This window comes from Ambystoma mexicanum, chromosome 10 (assembly GCF_040938575.1).
Source record: "Ambystoma mexicanum isolate Mex_15411 chromosome 10, UKY_AmexF1_1, whole genome shotgun sequence".
Taxonomy (NCBI): Eukaryota; Metazoa; Chordata; class Amphibia; order Caudata; family Ambystomatidae; genus Ambystoma; species Ambystoma mexicanum.
Genome location: NC_090932.1, coordinates 1,482,566,030 through 1,482,590,608, shown reverse-complemented (window position 1 = coordinate 1,482,590,608; position 24,579 = coordinate 1,482,566,030). Strand labels below are relative to the sequence as shown.

Genomic DNA, 24,579 nt, shown 5'->3' with positions numbered 1-24,579 from the left:
GTCCTTTGTCTTCTGTGTGTTCTTCATCAGAACTATGTGATAGAGAGTCCTTTGTCTTCTGCGTGATCTTCATCTGAACTATGTGATAGCGAGTCTTTTGTCTTCTGCGTGATCTTCATCTGAACTATGTGGTAGCGAGTCCTTTGTCTTCTGCGTGATCTTCATCTGAACTATGTGATAGCGAGTCCTTTGTCTTCTGCGTGATCTTCATCTGAACTATGTGATAGCGAGATAGCGAGTCCTTTGTCTTCTGCGTGATCTTCATCAGAACTATGTGGTAGCGAGTCCTTTGTCTTCTGCGTGATCTTCATCTGAACTACGGGATAGCGAGTCCTTTGTCTTCTGCGTGATCTTCATCTGAACTATGTGATAGCGAGTCCTTTGTCTTCTGCGTGATCTTCATCTGAACTATGTGATAGCGAGTCCTTTGTCCTCTGCGTGATCTTCATCTGAACTATGTGATAGTGAGTCCTTTGTCTTCTGCGTGATCTTCATCAGAACTATGTGATAGCGAGTCCTTTGTCATCTGCGTGATCTTCATCTGAACTATGTGATAGCGAGTCCTTTGTCTTCTGCGTGATCTTCATCTGAACTATGTGATAGCGAGTCCTTTGTCTTCTGCGTGATCTTCATCTGAACTATGTGATAGCGAGTCCTTTGTCTTCTGCGTGATCTTCATCTGAACTATGTGATAGTGAGTCCTTTGTCTTCTGCGTGATCTTCATCAGAACTATGTGGTAGCGAGTCCTTTGTCTTCTGCGTGATCTTCATCTGAACTACGTGATAGCGAGTCCTTTGTCTTCTGCGTGATCTTCATCTGAACTGTGTGATAGCGAGTCCTTTGTCTTCTGCGTGATCTTCATCTGAACTATGTGATAGCGAGATAGCGAGTCCTTTGTCTTCTGCGTGATCTTCATCAGAACTATGTGGTAGCGAGTCCTTTGTCTTCTGCGTGATCTTCATCTGAACTACGTGATAGCGAGTCCTTTGTCTTCTGCGTGATCTTCATCTGAACTACGTGATAGCGAGTCCTTTGTCTTCTGCGTGATCTTCATCTGAACTACGTGATAGCGAGTCCTTTGTCTTCTGCGTGATCTTCATCTGAACTATGTGGTAGCGAGTCCTTTGTCTTCTGCGTGATCTTCATCTGAACTATGTGATAGCGAGATAGCGAGTCCTTTGTCTTCTGCGTGATCTTCATCAGAACTATGTGATAGCGAGTCTTTTGTCTTCTGCGTGACCGGACAGAGAACTGTACAGTAAAGTTCAGAAACTAGGCAGCGCTTTGAGTCCTGCTTCTAAGTCTTAGACGGTGCACTTTGCATCCAGTGCGGCCATGGTTTGCGCCCTCTTTTTTACATAAGGGCAGGTAATCGGTACCCCCTTCTTAAGCAGGGGCTGCATCATTTTGGGGGTAAGGCCAGATTCACGAAGTGTCACTCAAGTGCAGACAGTACAGGGGACAGGCTTCATCTGACCGGGATTCTGTGGAATGCGCAGGTTACCCTATTCACCAGGGCGACCAACGAATTTCTAGGGGGCGCACCAACACAGAAGATGCATTGCCCAGTCGCTGCCCCACACTACGCCATCCAAAGTTCCCAGCATCCACGTGAGGGAATGGAGGGCACCTTTGAGATTCTCATGTGCAAAGGCGATTGACAAAGACTTGCTTAAGAATATCTCAGAGATGCTCCCGGCATCTGCAGAGTAGCTCCAGTTTGGGATGTTGTGAATTAGGTACAAGGCAGCAGGCGCAGATCAGAGATGCTCAGACGGACCTGAGTTGGTTCCATGCAAATCTTTTAAAAACATTTTTGCATTTTTTTATTTGTGTTTATGGTTAATAAAACGCCTTACTTACTTATTACATTGCGAAATAGATTAATGGGGAAGCATTATAATCATCAAATATATATAACAAAAAAAAAGAGAAAAGAGAAAAAGGAAACAGGAAGGAGAGATATACAAATAGAATACAGTAGATTCTATACGCACCCTTCAGTTCATCATGCAATAACATTTCTAAAACAAACACGTTCTCCCGAGTATTTAATGCATCTTGATAAAAACAAATCATCATGTAGTTGGTTCTAAAATCATATCCAGTTCTCATCCGAATGGGAGGAGGGAATGTTTCCAAATCTTTTAAAATCATCACTTATATGTCTAGTGAAAAAAATACCATCTTCTGCTTGAATACAAATATGAAGTGAAAGCAACAGGCATTATAAGAACCCAATAAATGCAACCGAGGACATTAGAAAACAGTTCCAAATGGGAAATTGAATGAGCGGGAATTGTCACAAGTGTTGACCAGCAGCTGTCTAAAAGGTTCCCCAACTGGATCCAGTAGAAGCCATTTTCAGCTGTTCAGCTGGACCTTCCATCAGCATTTGCCATATTTAGAATAGCTGGTGAACATATTATCTTGGAATGAAACATACCCCATGCTGTTTGGGAATGTCTGTGTCCACTGTGAGAATGTGGCCTCCCTTCACATTGGGCGCATGCCACACATGTCCTAGTGTAATAGCTAATTTATTGTTAGTGGTGTCACCTGTAACCTATGGGTAATGCCATGCTCAAGCTAGGGGCAAAGGGACACGCCCCACTGACGAATGTGTAATGAACAGTCTTTGCAAATACATTTGAAGGGATACAAATTGTGAACACCACATGTGGGTGATGAAATGATTGAGAACCTGAATAGTCCCAGAGACTAATAAGCAGGACACCTTTGGTCATAACAGTATTTTCCTGCCCTATGTCCTGACAGTATGGAACACCCTCATGTTAAATATATGCTCAAGCTTTGGTGTCACTTATAAAATGGGCTAAATACCATGCAGGTGACTTACACAGCTTTTCCCAGTTGCGAGAGACTTATAGCTGGAAAAAAGAGGTATGAATTACACATAATTCACAAACGTACATTGATGAGTAATTCACGTGAATATGTGCAAAGTGAGGCAAAAAGGAAGCCAGTGCACCCGTGTTCTGCATAAGTGGGAAATCCCAGGATTATTGTCAGGTATGGGGTGAGGGAAATCCATCGTAAATTAATGGTACGGGTGGGTATTTGCAAACATCTAGCCATAGACTGGCACTGATTACCTGTGCACCCCACCCACACTGTGTATTGATCATGTGTAAGTAGCTCATAACGTTTTATACAATGTGTCAATCTTTCCATTTTTATTGGATGTGTGCTGGAAGGGGTGAAAGGTGTGACAATTGGGGAACACCATTCCTAACACAGGAAGAAAAGAAGCGAAGTGCAATTCACATTCTATCTTTGCGTATGCGCAACCATATGCATTGGCCACACTATGAAGCTATGAACCCCATAATATGTTGTGTTTTTTATTTATACAGCGCACCGCAGCCATTTTCATGGTCTCCAGGCGCTCTGGCGGATCTCAACAGGAAGGAGGCCTGGGAGGGCTTAGTGGAATTGAGTGGGAAAAATCACAAGAAAGCTTTGATGCGCTGTTGGCAGCTTCAATTCGGAAAAGCCGGTCACTGTGTGTTGGTTTAATTTTAGTTGGAAGACGTTATGTGGTGTTTGGTGTATGAGTGCGCGTGGGTGATTTGGGTATGGCCATCATTTGTCATATGCACTTTACGCTTGCCTGATTGTGAGTACCTAAACAGTCATCAGTAGCATCTCATTGTTTTCGTCATTGTTATGTAGAATGATTTCTATCCTTCTTTACCCATGGAAATCTCTTGATTAGAACAACTATTCTTTACATTTCTTTTTCTTTAATAATTTTAATTCTAAGTGAGGTTTTAGTCTTCCCATTTTTACCTGTTTTTTTTTTTTGCCTGGTTTTATTTTTATTTCTATTCATAAATGTGTAAAGTTTATATTTAAACTGTTTTCACATAATTAAATAAATAAATAAACAGTCATAACCTCAAAACCTTTCTCTTTGTTTCTGCTTTTTCTCCTCCTCTCCCCTGCTGACTTCCTGGCTGAAGCTGACACTGCACTGGTTACCTGGCCACCTTCTGATCTCTGGCCTAGGTCCCCTCCTCTGCAAGTTGCACACCTGCACTGCCTTCCTGGCAACCCCTGCACTTGGGGACTGTTTCTGTATCCCTACAAGTCCCACCACCAGCACTTGACACCTGATGTCTGCACTTGCCACCTGCTGGCCGAACTTTTACTTATTGTTATTTATTTATCCCATGTACTGCACTGTCCCCCTCCCCACACTTTCCAACTTCCCCTTCCCATGCACTTGCGCGATCTGAATGACACCTGGCCTAGTAGGATCGTTGTCTGTCTTCCCCCTGTTCCCCCTCCCTTGCCTCGTCGCGCCTTGAAACACCTGTGTATTGGCGCGTTACAAATGCCACATCATATCATATCATATCATAATCTGCGCCTGCGCGTTGATTACACATTACATGTGTGAGTCAGCCCCAATGGCTGCTGGCTCCAAGGTTCAGTAGAGTCATGTGTGTTTGCTATATGAGCTGTACTCCAAAAGGATCACAATAGAAGCAACTCCACTTGTATCTTCCACTCGTTTGTTGCGAAGAGTTTTTGTTACATTCCTGGCAACTTTTGGTATTGTATGAGAAGATTGTTTTTTTTCTTATCCTCAATTGTTATACTTCCATCACCCCTGACTTTTGCTTTTTCCAGTTTGCTCTTTGGCCAAGTACTCACTATCACAGAATGGTCTATATGCAAATGTCTCCAGTTTCCGCCAGTTTGAGCGCTTATTTATTTGATGCCTTTATGTATTGTTTTAAATGGTTTTATAAGGTGCCAGCTGAGAACCCAGTCACTTCGTAGTGCCCAAAGAGGAAAGACGGGTGAAAGGTGGGGGAAATGAGACGGAAAGGAGGGGTAATATTGCAGAACATTTAAGTGCTAGGTGGTGGGGGACCCAATCCAACCAATTTAATCACATACCATATCAGTAAGTGCAAGTGATGCAATGAACCGCTTGAAGCATGAGCCAGGCGAGGGGTGGTCCCCAAGAGTCTACACCTAGTCAGCAAGATCAAGGGTCAGCACAATCGTCAAGGGACAGAACAGAGTTTGAATACAAGTGTCTTCAGCCTCTTCCTGAACAAAGCATCCCAGGGTGAAGGGACGATTGCTTCATAAGGAGGCTCCAGTTATGTTCAGGAGCGTGCCCTCAAACTTTCTTTTATAGTTCGATTTCCTAGTGATGCCCTTAAATTGAGGAGCAAAGGAAAGTGAGCCGTCAGAGGTAATGCCCAACTATTTTGATGTTGGCATAAGGTAGGCAGGTGCTGATAATGGTAGACTCAATGATATAAAAAGACTGATCCCCACAGCCCCTACTAGCACTTGACTTCTCATGTCTGCACTTTTATTTATTATTTATTATGTATTATCTTTATTTATTTTACTGTTATCCTATGTACTGCACTGCCCCCTTTCCCCTGCACTTTTCCACTTCTCTCCTCCCCTGCACTTGCGCGGTCTCAATGTCACCTGGCCTAGTAGGATCGCTATCTATGTCTTCCCTCTGTTTCCCCCCCTTTGCCTCATCGCGCCTTGAAACACTTGTGTATAGGCGCGTTGTAAATGCCATATCATATCATATCATATCATATCATACAGGCGAGCTGAGATGAAAACTCGTGGTTTGGGACCTGTTTAGGCATAGACAGTTATCAATCACCAAGTCATTTTATGCTGGGCAAGCAATTCAATGTATAGATGCTGCATTTCAGGAAGGATTGCCCCAAATGGAGGCAATCTGTGTACCATCCGCACACATCAGGAACACGCAGAGTAAAACCTCGAGGTCTGTTAACGGCTTGACGTAAGCGTTAAAAAGTCATGGTGAGAGGACCACGCCATGAGGCACGCCACACACCAGGACTCATGGCATGGAAAGGGAAGTCCCGGCCGGCACTTGCCACACCTTACCACGGAGTAAAGCAGTGATGCACTCCAGACCCGAAACTTGGATAGCAACACAGTCCTGGGGAAGGTAGGTGGGATTGGGTGCAGTAATAATTCCTAGCTCCATCCTCACTGGTTGAGGATTGCAAAGGGGGGTGCACTTTAGTCCCATGTACTGACCTTCTCACTTACCTTCTTGCATACCGCAACTCACTCTGCTGTGGCATTGACTACCAAGGTATGGTGAACTATCAGCAAATGTATTGTTTCTTAACTTGATGTTTACAAATGTATGGATCGCTTTCAGAAATAAGTTTAAAAGGAAGAATACAAGTGCTGGTGCTCACTGTCCTAAAGCAGTGCCATCCTAATGAGCATGGCTGACGCTTTCCCATTAAAAGTACTGCACCCCTATTGAGAGGTGCAGGACTCTCCAAGGAAAAGAGATGTACATCTCTGCTCTTATTCAAGGCATTGCACCCCTACTGAGAAGCAGCCACAGTCTGTGAAGGAAAGTATGCCATTTCTCCTGAGAATTGTTAGTACCCTTTGTATCGTTACATTATTGCAACCCTAATGTAAAGTGCTAGCATTCTCCCATTGAAAGCATTGCACCCCTGATAAGAAATGGCGATACTCTCCAATCGAAAGCACTGCTGGCACATGTGAGTACTGTGAGTACTGTGCCGCAATACAATAATTGCTCTCTTTCTGAGGAAGCTCCCTGCACCATTAAAGTATCTCACCAACTTCTGTCAACATCTGGTAGTTCCTAATTGAAAATATGTAATTTTATCTAAGATTTCTATTTTTGTAAAGGTTACTGTATAGCCAAAACAAATAAAAAAAAATACAAAAAAATATTCCCCCGTTAAGAAGTGCCAATACACTTCCATTGAAAGTGCCTCACCCTGCTGAGACCTGACAGTACTCTCATGTTGTATACATTGCTCTCTAACTGAGAATGGTTGATACTCTGTGCCATTAAAGAAGCCCCCCACCTGCTGTGAACTAATTGTATTCTCCAATTGAAAGTGTTGAAACCGTGTTTATAAGTACCTGTACCCAAATAAGAGAACTGCAGGTACTCAGAGCCTTCCAGCCCCTGCCCAGTTAAAGCACCAGTGTATGCTGCCCGCAGACCTGATGGATGTAATGGACTTATGGTGCAGGCTCATGGCCGAAAGTGTATTATTAGACAAGACCAAATCTGTACTTGCTTTTAAGACTTTGGATTTTTTTTACCACACAGAAAGCTCGCGAGAGTGGCGCAACAGTAGTGAAAGAGCCATGGATTGAGGAGGACAAGTACGGAAAAGTCAAATTTGCAGTCCTGCAAACGGTAAGTTTGCCCCTGTTTTACACATGATTACTTATCTCTAGCTGTAAATGGATACAAAGCAAGGGCAGTTTTCACAATATGGTGGAAGGCAAATCGAGTGGTTGTAGGGTGCTTATCTGATGGAAAAGTAAAGGATATTTTACAAAAAGGTGAATAATAAGTTCATTGGGCTTTCAGTTATGTATTAATACACCTCTCGTATGTACGTTAAGTTTATAATATACTAGCAAAAGTACCCATTCCCCAAACCGGTTCTGTAGACAGACATGATAATATTCTCATCAATTGTTGAAAATCCATGATCCTTTAGGTCGCTGTTCGGATTCGCTTGCACCCTGAAGTAAACTGCACTGAGAATGGGCAGGTGTGGCTGGCTGGCATACCCCGCAGCAGATGTTGGGGGGGCCGTGAGAGTTGGTCTGATGCTGCATACTGGGACCTTCTGTTCTCTCCCACCACCTGTCGCCTCACCCTGGCGTGGTGTAGTTTGTTGCGGTGCATTGCCGTGCAAATATCTCAGAAACTGTGCTTCCTAGGGCCTTGAAACATGGTTTTCGCAGTCCCTTTGGGGCCTCGAGTTTTGTTCTTTGTGTCAGGACCAGTCCTTCTACGATCACATTGATGTTTCGCCGATTTCAGACAACCATCTCGTGTGTGATGGTGCTGACATCTGGGGAAAAGGGTGGGGTGTCCAAATGTCATGTAGCTAGTAATGTCCGGAGGGTTCTAACAGATAACTATGCAAAATGTGGTGCCTATTGGTGAAATGGTGTGGAATTGTATAAGGAACAATGCTTCGCCAAGCCACAAACCCACACATTTTGACTTGTGCTGCAATCCAGGGAAAGGGGTGGGGTGTCTAGATGTCATGTAGCTAGTATTGTCCGCAGGGTCCTAATAGGTAACTATGCAAAATGTGGTGCAGATTGTTGAAACGGTGTGGAATTGTATAAGGAACAACCCTTTGCCCCAGACCCAGTCACCCACATCTTTTCACTTTCATAAATATAGAAGATATAGAAGATGTGTATATTGCTTTAATGCTTCTATAAAATAAAGGACATAGCGCACCATCCTAAATCGAAGTATAAGAAAACTGTTATGCCTTGGTATAAGCACCCCAATAATTTTCGTTATCAAATATTACTCATATTTTAATTGTGTGGATAATACAGTGTTTAATTAGAAAGCAATGGTCACTGTTACTTCACAAGGTATCCACCAAATATGAAGTCTTATAAAATTGATCATGGATGATGCATTTTTTAATTGATCCCTTTTATAGAAAGGGCTTCACCCCTTTTCGATAATGATGTATACTAGGGGAGAAGTAGGGCTTGACAGACAACCCAACAAACAGTAAAACACATTCAGGTTTTCAGAGTAAACAAGGGTGTGGCAGCCCCTCTACTGAGAACGAGCATGGGTCAAATACCCTGTTCTATGGAATTTCTCCCACTCAGGGGTGTCTATAACCACGTTTTAGCTCGCTGCTCCCTTTTCAGAGCATACATAACCATTTGCATATCAGTCTGTTCCCACCCACAAGGGCAGCCCAGCACTGAAATGCTTGGCAAGTCTCCTCTGAACAAGAGAAACATCAGCAAGCCCAGGCACGTGTTTCAGCCTTGTCGGGACTCCTCAGGGAGGTGAAGCTGAGCCTCTCAGACACAGTGAGCAAGGGGTACACATCTGGATTACCCATGGCTACTTAGGGTGAAAGCTCAAGTTTTACAAAATAAACAAGGGTGTGGGAGCCCCTCTACTGAGAACGAGCATGGGCCAAATACCCTCTTCTATGGAATTTCTCCCGCTCAGGAGGGTCTAAAACCAAGTTTTAGCTCACTGCACCCTTCACAGAGCACACATGTTCTTTTGCATATCAGTCTGGTCCCACCCATAAGGGTAGTCCAACACCAACATGCTTGGCAATTATCCTCTGAACAAGGGTACCAACAGCAACCCAGGCACGTGTTTTAGCCTTGTTGGGCCTCCTCAGTGAGGTGAAGCTGAGCTTCTCTAAGGCACAGTGAGCAAGGGGTCCGTGTCAGAATTACCCTGTGTTACCTAGGGCATGGAGATCCGTGCAATAGAGCCCTGAAAAGGGCTGACTCCTGAAGGGCACAGCATGCTTGCCATAGGGACCCCATTTTCTCCCTGTTGTGCATGGTGTCTAGTGAACACATAGGGTTGGGAGAGATAATGGCTAATGCGCCAATTTTCATTACAGTGTGCTCCACACCACACACCAGTCCCCCTGAAATGGCCGTTCATCAGGCTTAACATGGCCTCCCTAGTGGTCCTTCCTATGGATTGCACCAGGTATGAGATGGGACACAACATGGCCATTCATACTCAATAACTGGTTATTCTGCTCCAAGCAGAATGTCAAGGTATTTGCGGTGTGCAGCTGCACATGCAGTGTTCCTACGCGTCTGTCATGCTGTAGGCGCATAGCATGTGGACCTGATGCTCCCTGGAGAATTCATGGGTATGGGAAAAAGGTATAACATATTTTCTTCTTAATTTTTACCCTCAGTCAGGTATGGCTGAAAGTGTTCCCAGGTATTCATTATATATTTTATTTGGGTATTTGTGCAGAACAATCCATGATCCAAGGTGCACTGGAGCACTATAGATAGGCAAGGAGATGCCTCAAATAGAATGGGATTGCGGTCCGATCAGACAAACGGTTACATGGCAAAGACAGAAGCTGTGGGTGGGGTATTTCTGGGAAAACAGCGTGTAATGTCAACTTTGATCGCCTGTCAAGAGCATCAGGGTGTTTGAGGGCGAAGCGTGCGGGTGGGGCTCGTGTTCCAGGCAAGTGCCACAGGAAGAGGATTGTTTTGTTCTTACTTTCCTAAAGTTCGGTAGAGAGAGCACCTGCCTGAGAACAGGTTTGGTGGGCGGTTCTGAGTGCATTGGTGTCCAAGAGCGTGCAGGATGTGTGGCAAGACAAGACCTACTGGCGATTGTCGTTTCTATGACAATGGGGGACGTTAAAGTGAAGCTGGTGCCTTCCTCCTGGATGGGCAGGATACACCAAAGTGGAAGAGCTTATCATCCGGGCAGCCTGAGTTTTGAGTTTGCATAACCTCAAAAGTTACACTAAATGAATGGGCAGTACAGCTCGGTGGCAACGCGCTTGTCTTGGAAACAGGACGACGCAGAGCAACACTGGTTCGACTCCTGGGTCAGTACCTAGAAACCTCTTTGGTATTAAGCACGTTATAAAAAACCAAATTAAAATTCATTAATTATGCATGCATGCAGAAGGAGCTGGGGCGATCAGAGTTGATGTTATTATTTCCAATTTGCCATATCCATTTATACGTTGTGCACCTTCCCGGAGGACAATTGTCAATGGGGTGAGAGGTCAGGAGGAACCGGTAAGAGGAGGTAATATGGAAATGCCACCATCAATATGAGCTGGTGCAAGGACTTGCACTGTCGATTCCGAGAGGGGCGGAGGGGGTTGTACGGTTTTATCCTGCATAGTTTTTTGAGTTGTGCGTTTTGAAGATAGTGGGGAGTCAATGCAGAATTCAAGGGATATAGTGCCTGGGGTGAATGTGGGACAGAAGCCTGTAAGGTGCACAGTGTTGGGCTAGGAGTTCCATCTAAGAGATTGATACATTCCATCTTTGTTGGGTTCAGTTTAATGTAAATCTCAGTGATCCTCGCTTGATAAGTGCAAGGCTTGAATTCAGCCTCATGGCATCCCTATGGGCTAACACGCTTAGATAGGACTGTGGGATATTCATGTATGATGCATGCGTGCATTTTGGCTTTGGAGCACGGCACCTATTGTCTTCATGTAAATGTTAACCATCCTTGGTAGGCAAATAAAATAAGCTGGGGCCGGCAGGGGAGCGGGATGGTGGTAGGGTTGGGGGTCTGTCGGTATCGATTTGTATACATTGATGATTGAGGGGAAACTGGTGAACCAGTAGAGCATTTTGCCCTCAATACACACATGAGCTGCGAGGGACGCCAGTAATGTTTTGCAGTCCGCCATTTTGAGTGCAGTTGAGCGTTGGGTGCGGTTGCAGGTTTTAGGAGATTATCAGCCACTACGTGGATTGCGCCAGTTGCAGTGCCGCAGCGGGCCTTGCAGCCAGAATGACAGTCCAGAAGGAGATTGTGTTGGTCTAGCTTGGAGCAAGAGAGTGAATGCTCTTTCTGTGATTTCACAAGGCATGGGCTAGGGCGGCAATCTCTGATTTTGGCTTTTCTTTCTTACGGGTGGGGTGATTTGGCTGTCTTTCAGTGAGGTTCAGAAGATGTCTTGGACCAGACAAGCATTGATGATGTATAGGGGTGGAGGGAGGAATTGATTTCACAGTGCCAACTAGATGCAAAGACATTTTGACATTTGCTTTCTTCAAGAATGTTATTGTTATTAAAAAAGTAGCAGTACGTTAAAGATAATAATCAATTATCATTTAAAGTGATCATGCTGCGAAAAGACTAATGAAATGATATAAACGGTGCGCAATCAGCAGTCACAAGTTAGAACCCTGATGCTCAACCAAACCTGTTCTACTTCTAAAGTCATAAAATGTTTACCATTGATATGATAGGTTATTTATAACGCGCTTAAAACCCAAAGGTGTTTATGCGTGGACCCGGGGATCGAACCTGTGGTTCAAAACGTGCTTAATACCCAGAGGGTTCTAAGCGCAGACCCGGAGATCGAACCTGTGGTGCTCCGTGTCATCTTGCTTCCAAGGCAAGCACGTTGCCCCTGAGCTAGCCTCTCTCCCTGTGCCATTTACAGCCTCATTCTGCTGGGTAGAGATGGGAGGGAAAAGATGCAGAGGTTTGACTTCCATGCCTTTCCCTGCATCCAAACCTTTTGCACTTTCCAGTCCAGAGTGGCATGAGAACTCCGCGCCGGAATCTCGTGTAGTGCCTGTCTCGTGGAGTGTCAATGCTCCAGTGATTGGATTATTCTGATCCCAGCGAAATGCAACAATATCTACCGATTATGCCAGGATTTTCTGCAGCAGCAGTAACCTGGCACAATCCTTAGAAATGAATGAGGCAATGAGGGCTGCCATGTCTGCTATAGTGGATGCCAATGAGGGCTGCCATGTTTGCTATGGTGGATGCCAATGAGGGCTGCCATGTCTGCTATAGTGGATGCCAATGAGGGCTGCCATGTCTGCTATAGTGGATGCCAATGGGGGCTGCCATGTCTGCTATGGTGGATGCCAATGAGGGCTGCCATGTCTGCTATAGTGGATGCCCATGAGGGCTGCCATGTCTGCTATAGTGGATGCCAATGAGGGCTGCCATGTCTGCTATAGTGGATGCCAATGGGGGCTGCCATGTCTGCTATGGTGGATGCCAATGAGGGCTGCCATGTCTGCTATAGTGGATGCCAATGAGGGCTGCCATGTTTGCTATGGTGGATGTCAATGAGGGCTGCCATGTCTGCTATGGTGGATGCCAATGAGGGCTGCCATGTCTGCTATAGTGGATGCCAATGGGGGCTGCCATGTCTGCTATGGTGGATGCCAATGAGGGCTGCCATGTCTGCTATAGTGGATGCCAATGAGGGCTGCCATGTTTGCTATGGTGGATGCCAATGAGGGCTGCCATGTCTGCTATGGTGGATGCCAATGAGGGCTGCCATGTCTGCTATGGTGGTTGCCAATGAGGGCTGCCATGTTTGCTATGGTGGATGCCGTTTTAGGTCTCTGCCTAGAAATGAATGAGGCAATGAGGGCTGCCATGTTTGCTATGGTGCAGGGGCGTTGCTAGGGGGGGGACTGAGAGGGCTATAGCCCCTGATCTTTTTGTTGTAGCCCCTGATAGAATCTCAGGAGCTACAGCCAAAAGACTAGCTAGCCCCCAGTCCCAACAGTTCCTACATCAGCTTAGCCCCGGGTCTTTTCCAGACCTAGCAACTCCCCTGCTATGGTGGGTGCCGTTTTAGGTCTCTGACTAGAAATGAATGAGGCAATGAGGGCTGCCATGTTTGCTATAGTGGTTGCCAATGAGGGCTGCCATGTTTGCTATAGTGGATGCCATTTTAGGTCTCTGCCTAGAAATGAATGAGGCAATGAGGGCTGCCATGTCTGCTATAGTGGATGCCAATGAGGGCTGCCATGTCTGCTATGGCGGATGCCAATGAGGGCTGCCATGTTTGCTATAGTGGATGCCAATGAGGGCTGCCATGTTTGCTATAGTGGATGCCAATGAGGGCTGCCATGTTTGCTATAGTGGATGCCGTTTTAGGTCTCTGCCAGGGGTGTTGCTAGGTCTGGAAAGGATCCGGGGCTACGCTAATGTCCAGACTGTCGGGACCTGGTTGTAGCCCTGAGCTTCTATCTGGGGCTTCAACCAAAAGACCCGGGGCTATAGCTCCCTCAACCCCCTCCTAGCAACACCTCTGGTCTCTCCCATACACGCACCCCAAATTCACTGCATGCATGAAAGGTACGGGAACGTGGGGTGGTTGTGGGGTTCCCACACCTTTAACTGCAGCCATGTGGTACATATCCACAATGGCTGGAGACGCCTCAGCATCGAGCGAAAGAGCTTAATCCATTGGATGCACTAACCACTCCGCGCTTTCAGATAATGCTGCAGGTCATTGGTAATTCCCAAGCGAAAAGAGACAATTCAGGTGTAGTGGGCTTTATAAGAAATGTTAATATAACCTAATTAAAGAGAAGGTAATCAGCGTGTTGTTTTCCCTTTTTCAGTATGGGGACACGACACATACACTGGTGGAAAACCTAGATTATAAAGGACTCTTCCTACCTGGCTTCAAGCCTCCCCTCTTCGTGGACCCGCTGTTGCAAAACCTGTAAGTAACGCTTTTCAATGCGCCCATTTTAGTTGATGCAGAAAGCAAAGCCCAAAGGCAGAGTAGAACCTTTAAAAGTCCTCTTTTGACTTTGACTTCCTCCACTTGTGTAATTGATTTTGTAAGTGGTTCTTTATTTGTAACCTGTATGTAAAACTGTACAACCCGGCTACATGACGATCACTGTGGCAGAACAGCACGCTTCAGTAGGGGGTCAAGGTATATTTGGTTACTTACTTGGCAGCAAAACATATGATATGCCGTGGCATTTATAACGCGCCTATACACAAGTGTTTCTAGGCGCGACAAGACAAGGAGGGGAAACAAGGGAGGACAAAATAACGATCTTACTAGGCCTTGGCCCTCATTACAACCCCGGCTCTAAACCATGGCGCTATTAGCACCATGCTTGGTGCCGGTGTTGTAACGAGTCTGCCATGGTGGAATGGGGAAATACCGCCCCATTCCAAGGTTGACGGGGCAGTATTTCCCCATTCCACCATGGCCCTTCCCCATTCCCATTTTCGCCCCATAGGGCTCAATGGGACTGGGGAAGGCGCTAAGTACGGTACCGCAAATTGCACCGAGGTCCCTTTGCGGCACCCTACTTTAACGGCTGGTAAAACCAGCCGTTAAGGTCGGGTCCCGCAAAGGGACCTCGTAATCAGGCGTTAAGGGTTTAACGGCGCCGACACCTTTTACGGCGCCGTTAAACCCTTAACGCCAGGGTCGTAATGACCCCCCTTGTGTCATTCAGGTTTGGCAGTGTGGACAAATGCAGCTAAAAGTGCTGGTAATTCCGTTACCAGCATTTTTCCTGCCACGCCAAAATACAAGTTTGCCGGTAATTCTGGCAATCCCCTCCATGGAGTCCTATATGGAATGGGGGTTTACCGCCCTTTCCGCTGCTTGTTATATCCCAGTAAGACCAGGATATCAGGTGGTGGAAATGGTAGGTCAGTTTGCCAGTATCCCACAATGGCCTGCACTTCTCACTCTGCTTGGCGAATGTGCCCCAACTCTCCAATTGCATTGACGCTTCCCAATGAGGGCGAACCCCGTATGTGGTTGTTGCATCCTTGAGCGCATCATTCGTGGGTGTTTAAAGCTATGCATAAAATAGCGCTGCCCTATAAGGCAATGGCATCAATCTCACATGGAGCACACATACAAGCATTTCTTTTAATGGCTGAATGCCCATAGTGCTTTGCTCTGTAGCTCTGAGTGGGTGAACTTCCAGCGATGGCCACTAGACGAGGCTGTCATCTGCATCTGAACACCTTTGAGCATCGAATGACATGTGTCTATGTTTACTTTTCAGCCCAAGTGGGAAGCTCAATTTTCTTGATCATGTGGTGGGAAATCAGCCTGATAATGAAATGGTTCCGGTAGTTGAATGGTAAGTCCTGTGATACAAGCAAGATCATCGAATTCAAGCATCATTTTCCCATACAGTCGCCAAGCCTTGCCGCTAGCTTGGGTTATGTGATGTAACTGATCTTAGTGTAACTGCCCTCATGGCTTGCTGCTTGTTAATTGTTCCACAGCATGTGGAGTATTGTCATCACCAAATTTAGGAAGGCTTCAATTGACTCTTCAAGGCAAAGCAGCTACTTTAATAAAATTTCAGTCTAAATCAATCGACACATTTAACAATTACTGCCATTGGTAAACTGAGATCCCTTCTCCGCCAGTAGGTAATTCTTTCCATATTGCAATTACACAACACCCCGGTGGTATTGCATTATTGCACTTGGTAAATACCATTGCTGGTAATTATCACCGCAGGAGAACAAACAGGACCTGATTACAAGTTTGTTGGTAATAGTGAAATATGTAGCATCTGAAAAGACAGCATTCTTTAATGCATCACTGAATTTCAAGTTTCAAACCTGAAACTCTTCAATGCCACTTGCTGTTGTGTCCACGTAAATACCCCTGCACAAAAGCATTCACTGATGCTATGTTATTACATGTAGAAATACTGAATGCATTAATATGTCATTTCGCCATGGAGTCCTATGGAACTACAGAATGGGGAATAACAGAAAAGTCAGCTTGATTCAGAATCTCTCCATGCTCATTCTATGCGATAATGGTAATTGGTGGGAATTCCAAGAAAACACTGCCAAACTTGTTATCAGGCCTATATTACCCTGTTTTCAAGTCAAAGAAACAACTCTAGGGTAAAATAAATGTCTGGTAATGGTCAACAACAGAGTCATAGCCATAATATATACATTTCAGAGAGAGGGCACCTTAAGCACTCGTCACCCCTTATTCATCTCTTGATTAAGGACTCCACCTGACCTACACTTCAGGTAGTGGGAGCGGGCTTTGCTTTTTACCCTCGTTGAGATCAGCTCAGCAGTAATCTTATTTGCAGCGGAAATTGCCACTTGTGTAGGCATTATTTAGCATCAGTGGAAATAACTGCATTTACTCTCTGTCCCACAGTGATTAGGGATCAAGAGAGACCCGGTGACCAAAATAGTGTTTGGCACAAAATGGAGCCTTATTCTTAAACGAACGTAATTCGGGTTGTGAGAAGGTAAACCCAGGTGCGGATGAGGAAAATAGAGTAAGTGCAGGAAGGGTTTGTAGAGTTGAACCCCAGTCTCTGTGAGAGTTGGCTCCCTGGGGAAAAAGGTAAAAGTTCAAACCATTCATAGTCAGGATGGTTGGGTTTGTTTGAGCTCAGAAGGAAGCCCTCCAAAGTCCAGCGGTCTGGTTCTCAGAGACAAGGGTCTTTGGTGCCAACTCTTGATGTGTGGGGAACATTGATTCCAAAGGTCCCATTGATGGATCGGTCTCTTCATCTTTTGGCCCTGGTTCCTGAGACACATCATTATTCTCATAGTCTTTGGGCAATGGCAATGGGTTGTGGCCAGCTGATTGCCAATGACAGGCTATTTCTTGCTTTCTGCGGTGAGCCCATTTGCAGGCCACCATCATTTTTGCCCCATACCTCCCTCTACAGAGGATCACTAGGATCGCTCATAGGTTGCTCTCAACAATCCTTTGGTGTTATCTGAGCTTTTAATTACATTACACTCCCATCCGGGCTCAACCTCTAAACTGGGATTAACTGGAGAGCCCATGTGCTAGAGGCTGACACTAGACTGTTAGGCGAGCATTCCTTTGCCTCATTGATTGCCTTGGCAATCCCAGCAGCTCCAGATTATGGCTCTGAGCTAGCTTCTCTGCAATCTCCTGCGCCCTGATTCTTGGCACACTGTAGGCTTGTGCCCTGCCAGGCGCCAGCCATTCCATCACCCAACTCTAACCCATCTTGATCCTGGTTCCTGGTACCTGGCTCACTTATCTTTCTAGGCCCCGCTCTCTGCTCTTTTACCTGTTTGCTCGGTTGGCTTATCCATTGTTGTGTGCCTTTTAGGAACCTGTTTCTCACCACCTCTTTTCACTTCCCTTCAGCTCTTACTTCTCTCTTCACGTCTGCCTTCTTCTCTCCTTCATCCTGATCTTTCACAGGCTTTCTTCCTCTCCCTGCTCTCTTCTTCACTCCTTACTTCCTCCGTCTCCCCTTTACTGTTCTTCCTTTCTCCTGATCTTGTCTGTCTAATGTGCCTTACATGTCCTGCTCTCTCCTCTCATGCTTGCCTGTACCCTGCTTCACTCGCACCTTTCTTCTTCAAGTTCTCCCCTCTAACTCAAGCCTGGCTCTGGGCTAACACGTGGCATTAAGGGTAATTGCGGGTCTCTGTGAGGACTGATAGTTGTGTTGGCAGATAGGTCCACTGAGTTCAGCCCTGCCTCCAGCCACAGTGAGGCTACCAAAGTTTTTATTGATGGTACATGGCCTGCGCCTCAGTGGGTCCAGGAAATAAAGCATAAGGTCGCCATCTTGGAATTAGACGGCACTGTCATAGCAGCTGCCTGATTCTGCCATGGCTCTTTCCATCCCAGGTGCTTGTCTGTTTCCCGCACTGTGTCTGATAATCGCGGTCTTCACTGCCTCCGCTGCCTTCATAGATAGCCGCTGAGCAGCTTTGTGAGCTGAAAGCACACGTAGGCAATTCGTCTCAGTTTCTCTTCCAGACCAGCAGCTGCAATGGAGCTTTGATTTCGCAAGCCACTGTGGCCTACTGTTGCAGACTGAGCATCATTTTGCCCAAGAGACACTGGCCTGCATATCCTTGCATATGGAGAAGGAGTCATGTACCACCTTCAGAGTGGACATCACACAGTGGGTGGTCTCCCTATCTCATGCAGCATGCAGTGTCAAGTCTTCACACTGAATGTCTCGATTGATTTCGTACATTTTGATATGCTTGTCAATTTTAGGAGACAGCCACTAATAATGAAATAAAGATGTTTATGAAGTTATTAATAACAGGGTAAATGCATGTTATTCCTTTTTTAAATCTAACAAAAGTCTCACTCCTATTCTTTGAGTCCGTCCAGTCTGCAAGTGTCGTCTATGTTCTTTTCAATGGATATCTAGAGCTTCTTATTTCTTGTCCTTTTCCTACACTGGATCTTGCTCTTTCATTAATTTATCTAGAAGGTTTATTCCAGCACATGTAGATCGTGGTTTCCTTCCTTGCACAAAGTCACTCCACCATTCTTCATCTGTTTTAGTTTTGAAGGGCACCATGTAGCTGTTTAGCCACCATGGCCCTGATTCCGAGTTAGGACTACACCATGGAGTAAATAGCTCCATGGTTGGTAACCATGGAGCTATTTACTCCATGGAATACAGGCATGGTGAATGGAGTAATTACCGGTCCATTCCAAGGTTGGATGGACCGGTAATTCCCCATTCACCATAGCCCTTCCCCATCCCCATTTCTGCCCCCATAGGGCTCAATGGGAATGGGGAAGGAGGTAATTACGGCACCGTAAATTACGGTGCTGTAATTTACTCCAAGGTCACTTTGCGGGTCCCGTAATTTACTCCTGCTAAAAGCAGGAGGTAAAGAGGGACCCACAAAGGGAACTCGGAATACGGAGGTAAGGGATTACCGCCATCGGTGCCCTTACTGGCGCCGGTAATCCCTTACCTCCAACCTCGGAATGACCCCCCATGCCTTTTAATCCGCTACTGCTACATACTCCAGTAGTAGATGTCTCGTAGATTCCAAGGAGCCTTGTTTTTGACAGAATCTACACTTTCCCTCGTTCGTCTCTCGTTTACCCCTGTTGTGCTTAAACTCATTCGTGGGGTAGATATCTGATCTTATTTGCATCATCCTCTCCCGATGATGTTTGGTGGGAAATTTCATCAAATATTGCGGCATTGTGTCTCTTTTCCGATGTTCATGTGCTGCATTTTTTTTGTGATTTGTAGGAAAGCTTTGATTCTCTTGTTCTTATCCAATCCTGTCTTTTTAATTTTTCTTTTACTCTTTCTGGGTTTGTAGTCAGTTCTTCCAGTGATGAGTCTGATGAGTCTAATTCATGTAGTTGTTGAGTCCATTTGTCCTTCCAACTATTGAACAAGACTGCACTCTTTCCATGCTCGTGCGTTGATAGGATTTTGTCAAAAGGGCTATGGAGTTACATCTCACTACGCAGTAGAGGGATTGAAGACCTAACTCAGCTCTTATGGCAGCAATTGGGGTGCACCTGGGAAGATTTAATTTGCTATTGATCTTTGCCCATGTTTTCCATGATAGGTTCAGGCATGCTTCCCCACCGTATGCCAGGATAGGCATCACCTTCTGCAAGTAGAAGGATCGCACCAGAGCTAAAGAGAAATTTCCAAATCTGCCGTTCAATATTTGCCCTTGTGAGCATAGCTGTCTTGCTTTTAAGGAAAGTTTGTGCTCCCAGTTTTTTCGGCCACCGACTGGTTGAATGTTATTCCCAAGTATGATATCTCTTTCACTTTTTCCAGTCTTTCCTCTCCAATTTTCCATTTAAATTTCTTCTCACTGATCTTATTTGTTCCTCCTATTGTTTGAATTTTAGATGTGTTGATGTTTATTTCAAGGTTATTCGTCACCATGTAATTTTGCAGTTTATTTAACAGATGTTGCAAGCCGATTTGGGTCTGATTTATGCGAACTATGGTGTCTGCATAGCATAGCATCGAGATCTCACAGTTATTCATTTTCGGGAAAAGTGCCTTGTATCTCTCAGAGCCTCTGGTAAATTGGCGATATATAGCTTAAAGAGGGTGGCCGCAAGTGGGGAACCCTGTTTGACTCCTCTTTTAGTTGCTATGTCCGCCGATAAGTTTACTTCATTGTTGATCCTTATTTGCGTAGATGTACTCTCATGAAGGGCTTTGATGGGCTGTAGTGTCTCCTCAGGACAATTCCAGTTCTGTAGTGTCATCTATAGTTTGTGCCTGTTCACTCGTCAAAATCTTGCCTTAGATCTATAAAGGCTAGATGTAATTTCTCTTTAGCTCTGACAGCTTTCCATTTCAATAGTGAGAGGATGAAAGGTTTAGTTCTGTTCCAGTGCCCTTCGTAAAGCCTGTCTGATGGGGGTCTATGATCTGATTGTTAACCGCCCATTCAGTTAAACTTCTCAGCAGGTCTGAGGTGAACAACTTCCCAATTATATCAAGTAGTGCTATTGGCCTGTAGTTTATTTGCTCATCTCGTTTCCCTTTCTTGAAAATTGGGACCGTTATACTTGTTGTCCAGGATTTTGGTATTCGTTTTTATTTCACGATGTTCTTAAATATCCTGTTGATCAATACAGCCCACTTTGTTGGATCTTTGAGGTCTATGTTTGTTAGCCCGTCTGTGCCCACCGCTGATGAATCTTTCAGCTTTTTATCATCCGCTCAATTTATTCTTCCTCCATCTCTAATCTCCAACAGTGATTCTTATTTGCCTGTGAGTCATTTAAAGTGGTGTCTGTGCATCCAAACACTCTGGAGTGATGATTTATCCAGTCTGTCCCTGAGACTCCGCTTGTCAAACGACTCTGTTGATTTAAGATTTGGTTGTTAATTATTGCCCACATGTCTCGCCTGAGCCATTGCTCGAAACTCCTTTCCCCTTGTTCCTGGTCTCGATATTGCCTTAACCCAATCAGCCAATTCTTATAATATTGTTTCTTTGTTTTGATGTGGCGTAGTTGTTCATCATCGCTGGTTGTTCTCTTCATTTATTTTATTTCTTGTTTTAGTTGTTTCCTCTTAGCAACCACTATCTCACTGTATTGGTGTTTTGGCTCTCATAGTGGCACTTTCAATCCAGTTCTTTTTGTTTCGTAGATCTTTAGTAGGGAGTCATATGATGTGTCACAATTGTCTTGCCTTGTTTGTTCTTCATACTTGTTTGCTATTGCTAAGATATCCAATCTTCTTAGCCTCAGGCGATTACATCACTGGTTTACTTCCAAAAACATTATTCTGTCATAGGCCTTTTTATCTTTTTCCCCTGACCAAGTTAGCCTTAGGATGTTGTGATTGCTGACTTGTTGTGTTAGTACCTCAAAATGTCCAACCATGTGCAGATAAGTCTTTGAAATCCACACATAGGGCCTCATTACGACCCAGGTGCTAATGGGTTAACGGCGCCGTAAAAGGCTGCAGCGCCGTTAACCTATTAGCGCCTAATTACGAGGACCCTTTGCGGGACCCGACCTTAACAGCTGGTGTAGACCAGCCGTTAAAGTAGGGACCCGCAAAGGGACCTTGGTGCTAATTACGGTGCCGCAATTTGCGGCACCGTACTTAGCGCCTTCCCCATTCCCATTGAGCCCTATGGGGCAAAAATGGGAATAAGGAAGGGCCATGGAGGAAGGGGGAATTACCGCCCGCTGACCTTGTAATGGGGTGGTAATTCTCCATGGCGGAATCAGTAACTTACCGGCATGGACCATGGTGCTAATAGCACCATGGTCTTCCACCAGGGTCGTAATGAGGCCCATAGTCTATTGTTGAATTAAGAGTACCATTCGTCCATGTCGGTTTACTTGGGATGTCTCCCTCAACTTGTCCATTTAAAATGAATAGGTTATTAATTTCGGCCATCTGTACCTACTTTGCTACGTCTGTCTCACCTGTTCTCAATTTGTCAAGGCTTGGGAGACACTGTTTGTTTATACATTTTATATTTAGATCTCCACATAAAACTACATTCAGACAAGGGTCTTCTGCCATTGCTTCCTTTATTATTTTAGAAATTCTGCACAGCAGCTTCGAGGTCTTAATTCTCACTGGATTCCAGTAAATGTTTATTATCTGTATTTTTGAATCTTTTTGGAGAACCTGTTTTTTCATTTGAATTATTGCCCATTGCACATATATGCCTAAATTTCCTTTTTTTAATATTGAGGTTCCTGGAATTTGTTTTATCAGCATCAGGAGACCTGCATAGGGTCTTCCGTTAATTCCTTTTTACGCTGGATTCATGAGCAGCTCGTAGTTTTCACATTTTGGCATCTCCTGGATCCAGGTCTCAAACATATGATTGTTGCGCTCTTCAGATGTTTATCTAATTTGTTAAACAGATGCCTAAAACCTCTTGTGTTCCATGAGATTAAGGCATTGTGTTGGCTTTCCTCGGCTTTCCTTGTCCTTCCTCTGTTAATCCTTTTTTTGGGTTATTTAGTGACTTTGCCAACCACGACCAGTCCTCAGTATTTCACGGTTGTTTCTTTTTGTCATCCTTTAGATTGGTATGCTGATTTTTCGATCTGATGTTCTCAAACGTAATCCTTATATTCTGTGTTCCCTTTGGCTCCTTATGACTTTGTTCATTCTTTGATATTTTCTTTTGGCTGTTTTGTTGACTCTTTTTTTCCGTTTTTGTGTTGGATTTTCAGTTAGGCTTACCCTGTGCTCGTTCAATTCATATCCTAATTTAATGTGTTTTGTGCTTCCTTTCATCGTCTTTTGTTTTGAGTGAGTTGAGATGCAAAATCACTATGTCCACTCTGTTTTCACCTATATATTCAATGACAGCAATGTCATCTGTTGACATGCCCTTTAGTAATGGTACACAATGAAGTAAGTAGAGTATGTTTTTCCGGTTTAAGTTTGTGTCAGTCCTTTCTTTAAATATATTTTCAATCCTCACTTTTGGTATATTATTGGAACTAGTTGGTTTGTTGCAGTCACTCCCTTCCTTGAATGAGTGTAGTTTGTTTTTTTCGCTGGTCTTTTGGGGTTCCAATTTTTGAGATTCAATTCTTTACTTTTTACCTGATCCATAGTTGTTTCCTTTTCATGGACCCATCTTGGTTTCTGTTTCTGTTCCATCGTGAGGAAAGGTGAGTCTTCCAGAGAGCTTTCCTCGTCAGATTCTTCTTCTTTACTGGTTGTGTTTACAGTTACATTTAGTTCTCTGTTGTTATGTCTACTTCAAATGACTTTTTTTCCAACACTTTGTTTACTTCAGTGTCTGACTCAGATTCGTTTCCTTCAATGTAGAAGGACGCATCATCTATCAGATCGTGTTTCATCTCCTTATCCTTTATGTCTGTGTTGTTTTCACTATCATTGTCTGTTGTGTCTAAGGTTATGGTGACTTTTCTTATTTCTACAGGTTTTATCCCCAGCTCCTCTGCCTTTTGTTGTTTGTTTCGTTTCAAGGGTTTAGTGCGCGGTGGCGTTTGAATGTTTCGTAAAAACACCCTTGACCCATCTATTTTCTGGCTCCGCTTTTGATGTTTTTTGTTTTTTTCTCTCTTTCATCTCCTGCCACAGTCTTGTTTATAGAGTTTGTTTGTTGTTCGGAAGTTCCTTCTATTTCATTCCTTTCCATCAACTGCCCTTGTTTTGTGAGAAACACTGGATAGATACTGTTGATTCCTCCAATTTTACCTTTTGTTGGTTTTTTCTTTTCGTGTTCATGTTGGGACAGGTTTTTTCTTCTCTATTTTGCAATTCATGTGTTGAATTCTCCTTATTGTTCTCGTGGTTGTCTTTGCTTTCTGTTGGCTCTATACATTTTGTCACTTGGTTTTTATGGCAGTTTGTTGTGTCAATGCATTCATCTATATCCACTCTTAGGCTGCCTGTTTGTTTTCGTTCTTTTTTCCTCTTAAGATCTAAATCACCTTCTTCTGTTGTTCCCGTTCTTGTTTGTGCGGAAATTGTCTTTAGTTTTCTTTTTGGTATGTTAGAGCCATCAGGCACAGCTGTGTTAGTTCTTCCAATTCCTACTCTCCTTGCAATATCTATTTCTATTTCTCTTTGGCGCTCCCTCTCTTTATTGTCTACCAATTTTCTCATCCATTTTATCAAATCCATCAGTGCATGCGTGGTGGTAGTTTTTTCTACTTGATCACTACTTTCTAAGTCGCATAGCTTCCTCTGCCATGCGGCTGATGTTTCCGCCTCGTGATTTAAGCGTGCCTCAACGTTTGTTGTGAATGCTTCCACGTATACTCATTTGGAGTGCAGCAACGCAAGCATGGTTGAGTTGTCCTTTACATTGTCGTTTATCATCTCATAGAGCTTAGTATAGTGAGCTAGTGAGATGGTCATTGCTGCCATAACATTAGTGTGTATCTGTATACCAGTGGAAATGTACAGATGGTTTTTTCCTGTAGTTTGTGTATTAGAGTCTACCTCCTTTG

The 24,579-nt window shown here is 44.5% G+C and overlaps 1 protein-coding gene across 1 annotated transcript in view; it reads left to right on the top strand.

The window, feature by feature from the left end:
• HPD (4-hydroxyphenylpyruvate dioxygenase) overlaps positions 1–24,579 on the top strand; it is a 164,452-nt gene that overhangs the window by 79,269 nt on the left and 60,604 nt on the right. The window contains exons 7-9 of the mRNA XM_069619590.1: positions 7,155–7,244; positions 13,964–14,067; positions 15,389–15,466. Of these exons, the coding sequence (XP_069475691.1) occupies positions 7,155–7,244; positions 13,964–14,067; positions 15,389–15,466 (272 nt within the window). The remainder of the gene's footprint in view (positions 1–7,154; positions 7,245–13,963; positions 14,068–15,388; positions 15,467–24,579) is intronic.